Source organism: Lactuca sativa, chromosome 4, assembly GCF_002870075.4.
Source record: "Lactuca sativa cultivar Salinas chromosome 4, Lsat_Salinas_v11, whole genome shotgun sequence".
Taxonomy (NCBI): Eukaryota; Viridiplantae; Streptophyta; class Magnoliopsida; order Asterales; family Asteraceae; genus Lactuca; species Lactuca sativa.
In genome coordinates this window covers 306,015,119-306,022,825 of record NC_056626.2, presented here as the reverse complement: position 1 = coordinate 306,022,825, position 7,707 = coordinate 306,015,119, and the positions used below count along the sequence as shown (strand labels likewise).

Sequence of the window (7,707 nt, the reverse complement as noted above, 5' to 3'; positions counted from 1 at the left end):
AATTATCATTCCTAGCTTACTCCTAAAGATCACGAGTACAATGATATCATTCAATCATCCTACTTTTAATACCTTTAAACATTCATTTGAAACAATCCACTTCGAATTAGAACCAACACCGACATATATCTTCCCACACGTGTTCGACTATGTCAGAAAACCCATCAAAATTAAGCCAGGTATTAAAAACAATAAATGGAATTGTCGGTTTCTATTTGTACTTGTATTTTTATACATAACTAAGTACAAGTTTTTAGTTCATGTAGGAAACAGTGTTCAAAAGAGATCCTCTTGTTCTGATTAATGTCATATATATACTCTCCAAACTGTCTTCAATTCTTCCTAGTTGAGCTTCCATCGTCTCCAATTGACATTTACCATTTGACCAAGACCACAATCCATCTTTAATGGATCGAGTGGGACATACAACGTCTAAACCTTCGAAATCATAAGTTATTCTCGAACGTTGTTCTTGTTGTAGATGGTGATGTTCTTCACATGTCACTCTGGATTTTTGGAATAATTTTGATACCACTATTGACCATTTATTTTCCGTTGGCGTTTTTGACTCTTCCATTAAAAAAAGCTTCAAGAGTGACTCGAAAATGGTAACAGTCACATTCGTAACTTCCTTTACCGTTTTGATCACCACCTCATGATCGTGATCATGTTGATGGTCTAACTTTCTGGCCATTGATTGCTTGAAACTTGCTATCAAACGCTTGACATCTTTTGTAATTCTCTTCCTAAAACTATTATATTGTACAATGCTGTTTTCTAGGGTTGAAACTCCCTTTCTCCTCCTTAAAGCGCACTGAAGGACAACAACATGACCTTTATATTCTAACACGATATCTCTCATGATGCCACAAACATCCAAGAAACCGACAAGTGCATCCATTAGCTCATCAACCCAGTTTTCATTTTGGATAGAAGATAAAGAACTGATAAGCTCTTGAAGGAGTCCATACAATGGTGACAACTTACATAAACTCTCAGAAACCGTTTCTGTAGTGGGCTTACAAGACCATGATGATAATACCCATGTCTTGATGTGGGTAAGCTCATTCTCGATCCGATGAGTGATTGGATAGGATGTTGTAGGGAATCTTATGGAACGAACTCCACAAGCAGTGTTTTGTTTGTATGAAATCGCCATGAGTGAAGAAGGGAAATTAAAATGTTTTTGATTGGTATAAGGATATGGTGGGAGGAAGGTCTAAGGTCTGCTATATATGCTTGCGAGTAACTCTGGAATAATTGGCTTCCAAAATCGGAGAGTTCTAAAAGTCCATCGAAGATCATATATAATATATTGGCTTGCATGATTGCAATATAAAAACTAAAAAGCGTAAGTAGGGAACAAAATTACATAATTTCCCATCATACTTCTTTTTTCTGCAAAAACAATCCCCCACAAATTAGCAGCTGCACGCTTTACATTTAAATCAATATTTTCTTAATTTGTATGGGTATATAAAGGTTATGTTAACATTTAGTAGTTAGAGAGTACCCAAAGCCAAACAAGAAGGCAGAATAGTGAAAATACTGCTAAAAGGAAAGTTATCAACTTTTTAATGATCATGTTTGTCAATTAGCTAAAAAACCATCTTATTTTCAAAAATAATTCTAATTACTCTTTGTTTTGATAAATAAATATGTGAACTACACTATGTTTTTCCATGAAATACTTGTTATCCAAGCACTCATTTGGAACTAGGTACAAAAAGTTCAGTTTTCTTTGCATCATAGATTAATAGCCACTCATGTTCTTTTCAGCTCCCCCCTTATGTCTTCACCTTCTAGCTCTTTAAAATCTTTCTCGCTTAGCATCATACTTTATGTGTCGTATTATAAAGAAAGGAGTGTTAGAAATTTGGAAGTAAAAACACTTGGAATTATGAGAGTTGTGATTATCACTTTCAAATCGAAGTATTTCAATGGTATATTGCAATCGTGAGTTGGATAAGACTGATAAGTTTGAAGAACAAGAACAAAGAACGAGAAAGTTAGAAGTCTGAAGGTCCAAAACTTGTATCTCGGTTTTTTTTTTTTTTTTTTTTTTTTTTTTTTTTTAATAAAAAAAAACTATCACATGAGAGTTTCAAACTGTCACAAAACCAACAAAACTATTATAAAAAACTGATTTTAGGATAACGGTCAAAATGAGACAATTTTCCAAAAAACAGGATTTCTCATGAAATTTTGATATAGCAACATAACCCAGCAAGGATTCTATCCCTTGGACCCTGCCAGGGGCTGCCATCCCTTGGACCCGACTGATAGGGTCGTTGTTCCCAGAACTTGTTCGTTTAGGGGTTGCCCCCTAAATGACAATCTACTTTGAATGTTGAATAAACTTAAACAGTTGTGCATTCTATACCTTCCTTACTTGTTTAATATTTATCAAGATTGATTTTGGTCAACAAGTCAATCCACTTAACTTAAATATATTTAACGAAACAATTTACCAACCAAAAGAAATGAATCTTTACCGCTAAAAATCAAGTTCAAGTAGATTGTTATTGTAGTTCTTTCACTTAGCTTCGCCTTATCCATCCTTCAAGATCTTTGAATGGATGTTTAAGGATCACTCTTGCTTGTTTTCACCATAATTCTAACAATGTAAAAATGGAGGGGGCTCTAAGAGTAAGTATTAAAGATGGGTGATAATATTTGAAAAAAAATGAAATAAACATCGACCAATTGCGTCAATTATCCTTTATTAATAAGGGAAAGCATGGGCTGGCTTTTCCTCAGGAGCTCAATTATTAATTATTATGGACAAGAATTAGCTTTGAATATTAATGAATCCGGACAATTAAAGTATATATCTGGCTGTACATCTTTATGAAACGAAGTGTGCCACGTTTTCACCAATGAGACATAACGCCACGTTTCTTTCATCATCATACAAGAAAATGACATATCCTTTATAATAAATCAATTTTTTTTTGTCACATTTGATCTCCTCTTTTATTTGGATACGTGTCATTTAATAGAATTTTTGAATTTTCTATTTTCTACTTGTCATTTTATTGTATTTTCATTTTATTAAATTAAAATTTCATATTTAATGTGTAAGATAATATACATGTAACGTAATTATTAGAAATGCTTATATATGTAATGTATTCAATGTATTAAAGCTTCATTTATCATTTTTCTTATAAATACAAATTTCTCAAATTGTTAAAATTTTATATTTAATTATTTTTAAATAAACTCATGTAATACATGAGTGTCACACTTAGTCATCTAATACATATCCAGAAAAAAGTTAAGAGTTAGCCCATTTTTTAAGCATAATATATAATAAGATTATTTTGTTCATAGTTTTTTTATTTTTTTTTTTATTTTTTATTTTTTTATTTTTTTTTAAATTTTTATAAAACTATTGTACCGTAAAAACACAATTTCATTATAACTTTATTTTCAAAATTTTATTTTAAAATTTTCTTATTAAAACATTATATTATAAAAATACAATGCCATAATTAGAGGGATAATGACTTGGGAAAGTAATTAACTTTTCAGTAAGTTCATATATGGGTAACTATTTTATTTTTACACATATAGATAACAAACTTGTTGGAAGTGTTTACATATGATCATTATGACCGTTTGTAGCATGTTCTATCCTAGATATAAACACTTTTAACAAGTTCGTTACCTAGATGTGTATACAAAAAAAAATAGTTACCCAAATATGAATAAGATGAAAAGTAAGAATAAATTACATGAATGGTCCCTATGGTTTGGGGGAATTTATGTTTTTGGTCCCTAACTTATTTTTTTAACCCGGATGGTCCCTACTGTTTATTTTTGTTGCGTGTTTGGTCTCTGTGTTCCTTAAAAAGACTATCGTGCCCTTACTAATTTATTTTTTAATTAATTTTCTTATTTATGTATTTATTTTTTTTATATATTTTAAAAAATTAATAGACCTCACATATTTATATCTCCTCATCTTTGATGCTCAAAATCATTTGATTTAATAGTTGACCCAACCCCTTGTTTGAAAAAACCCTCCATTTCAATTGGTATTTTTTTCATGAAAAGCAGACATGAGATAATAAATCTAGTGTTTCACTAAAATTTCGAATAGTGGTCCCAAATTCAAGTTGATTCTATTTTGCCCATTCCTAAGAGAAAGACGATCAAACAATTCCTAATCATGGTCCTTGCAGATCGGATTACCCTATAATATACATTGTCTCTTCATCCTTAGTGGGTGAGGAGATACAAACAACAAGGGGTTGGGTCAACTATTGAATCGACTTGAATTCGGGACCACTATTCGAAATCTTAGTGAAACACTGGACTTGTTATCTCATGTCTGCTTTTCATGAAAAAAATACCAGTTGAAGTGGAGGATATTTTCAAACAACAAGTGGTTGGGTCAACTATTAAATCAAAAGATCTTGAGCACTAAAGATGAGGAGATATAAATTTGTGAGCTCTTTAATTTTTTAAAATATATAAAAGTAGATACATAATAAGAAAATTAATTAAAAATAAATTAATAAGGGCTAATAGTCTTTTTAGGTAAGACAGGGAGCAAACGCACAACAAAAATAAACAGTAGGGACCATCCAAGTTAAAAAATAAGTTAGGGAACAAAAACACAATTTCCTACTTCACCCCCTACCCCCCCGCCCCCCCATCCGAGTTAAAAAATAAGAAATCATTTTTTTTCTTATATGATTATTACATATTTTATAAAATATTTATTATTTAATTGAAATAGCCATTCTTCAATATAAAGTTCAAGAAACCATTCCCTACATCACCCCTACCCCCCATACCTACCCCCCTTACCCTCCCTCCCTCTCCTTCTTATTTCAGCCGAACCCCCACCCCCCTCATCACATCTTCTTTATTTTGTTCATCTCCTCCTCAAGAACAAGTTCTCCCTCTCAAGATTAATTTACATAAGTTGGTTCTTGATTTCTTGGTAAGTTTTTTCTTACTAATCTAGTGATTATATATATATATATATATATATATATATATATATATATATATATATATATATATATACTAGTTTTGTTACAATTACACACATTAATATGTGTTAATATCCATAGGATCTTTAAATCTTCAAGTGTCCTTAACTTGAAATCTTTCATCTCCACCTCTTTATCCACCAAGAAACACACTCAAGGTGAGTTCACACCCCTCATTTTCATCTTTATCCATGTTTTAGAGGGGAGAATACAAGTAAACTTGTATAATTGTACAAGTTGTTATACATGTTTACTTTCATGTTGTGTAAAAATGTTATCTACATGAAATAATGTTATTGTTAGGATTGAATTCTAGATAGATCGAATAGAATCAGACAAGTAAAGAATATGAACACGACAAATAGATCAAAATGTGCTGAATGATTATAAGCCACAACCTTAGAAGAACTCGATGAAGAATTGCTAATGTAGAGGTGTGCAGCGTTACAAGACTATTTGAAAAGATACAAAACACGGTGCATGCATGCACCTTAAATACTATAAACCTAATAATAAATCATAGGTGGACAGGCCTAGCCCGATTACAAAATGGACTAAATAAATAATCACAATGACGCAACACTTATACCCAACAGTTATTACCTAGTATTATGAACATTTATGTGTGGTATGTTGTTTAAAATACAAATCTATGAAAAATGAGTAAGAACATGCTATATGTTCTTAAGAAAAAGTCATAAAAACAAAACTATAAAAACTAGGGTTTTTATGAACATAATATGACTTTTCTAGCAAATATGGTTATAACCAAGTTATTACACCATTTTTGTGGGATATAAATCAAAATATGTAGTTTTAGACATATGTATGAAACTAGTTATAAATACCAAGGTTTTGGTTTTACAAAAAGAAAACCTAAAAATCTATCATTTTATGTAAAAATTAGGGTTTTCTAACAAAAATGGTCATAACTAGGTTATGATATCGTTTTTGTGTGATTTGACATAAAATATGTTGTTTTAAACATATAAGGTTAGCTTTAATTAAACTTCACAAAAAGGTAAAAAAAAATAAATTTCACAAAGTTTATAATTCAATATTTACTATTTGATGACGTAAAAAGTCAGAAACTAGAAAACTAACCTTATCATACTAATAGTTCATATGCTTGTGCTAGATGTATAGTATATGATACTTATGAACATCTAAACATGTTAACTTATATATGTGTGTATATATAGGTACAATGAAATATTTATAATAAACTATAATAGGTGTAGTTTGTGGGTCATGAACACTATTATAACATTTTGAGACAAGACGAATAATTATATTAAAGTATATAATTATATTAATACTATGAAAAGTGATATTTACATATACAAGGGTTTTTATTACACCAAAACGTAAACTTGTTGAAACAATTATGTGAGACAAAGTCCTCATCGTACCTACGAGTGTACAAACTAAAGTACTAGAATATAACCAGAATCTTGGTAAGAGAGCGTGATACTTGTGTATAGATCTATACGAGACTGAGAATCCCGCACCTAAACTGCTGGCTACAGCTAGACCAGCAGGTCTAGGGTGACAAATGTCTAACATTCCGACGTCTGAAGAACGTCACAACAGGCTAACTTTGGTTTTAGCATGGTTGTAACAACTCACAAGAGAAATTGACGATAGATGTAGTTTACGGGGTAACATGCATTCAAATTGTTTTATATAAGAATTAAACTATGTAATACTATTTGAAGTATATAGATACTTATATATTTTTGGTCTTAGGGTTTTTAAGACTACAACTCATTTTTATGGAAATATTGGATTTTCTAGAACAAAAACTATCATTTTACAAGGAAAGAGTTACACTTTTTTCAAATACAAAACTCTTATGTAATTGGTTTTGAAACATACAACACTTGAAAACAATGTAACAGTTTCAATTATATGTATGATGGTTGTGTTTGCTTTGATCACTATTATACATTATGTTGTGATATTGTTCATAAAGTTTTCCACCCCTAGACGTTTCCGCCATTCTGGTTTGGGGGTGTGACAGATTGATATCAGAGCATTGTTTATAGTGAACTAAGTATATCAAACCATGTAAGATATACAATTATAAATACAATGAGACTAAAACTCTCTGACTAAACCATTTCGTACAAGAATACTTTTAAAATATAATGATGTTTTTTTAATAAAGTATAGGTACATACCTAAAAACTAGAACAATGTCATAACAAGAATAATACAAAAGTAATAAGATAAGTTGAATGTTACGAATAGGCCTAAGTATTTATGTAATCAGATCTAGGATAGATAGAGCTTAATCAACTATATTTGTCTGAGATATGACTAACAAGTGCTTGGGAATAGTTGTAGTGAACAAGTCTAAAAATTACTAATATCCCATTCAAAGAAACTCTAGAACCAAACATAAAGTTTAAAATACTACAAGACTATTTTATGATATTATAGAACCTTACACCTAGACTCCTTATGTGCCTCTTATATCTTATCTTTGCATTGTTGACATGGCCAGATTTCACATACCAGGAGATCCTTACTTTCCTGATAATAGGAATGGTGGATGGATCGAGGAGGAGCCAAAGGAGCAGCTTGAGGCTGACGCACCAGCCATTGAGGAGGACCCGAAGGAGGGTCAAGATGATGATGAGGATATTGATGAGGACTTGATGGAGGATTGTTTATAGTGAACTAAGTATATCAA

General features: G+C 31.0%; 1 protein-coding gene across 1 annotated transcript; it reads right to left on the bottom strand.

The window, feature by feature from the left end:
- Positions 1-253: 253 nt before the first annotated feature.
- On the bottom strand, positions 254-1,159 carry LOC111901530 (uncharacterized). The gene has a single exon (XM_023897399.2). The coding sequence runs from the start codon at positions 1,157-1,159 to the stop codon at positions 254-256; it is 906 nt and encodes a 301-aa protein (XP_023753167.1).
- Between the last annotated feature and the right edge of the window lie 6,548 nt (positions 1,160-7,707).

Coding starts and splice junctions, on each gene's coding strand:
- LOC111901530 (XM_023897399.2), bottom strand. CDS start 1,159: ATGGCGATTTCATACAAACAAAACACTGCTTGTGGAGTTCGTTCCATA.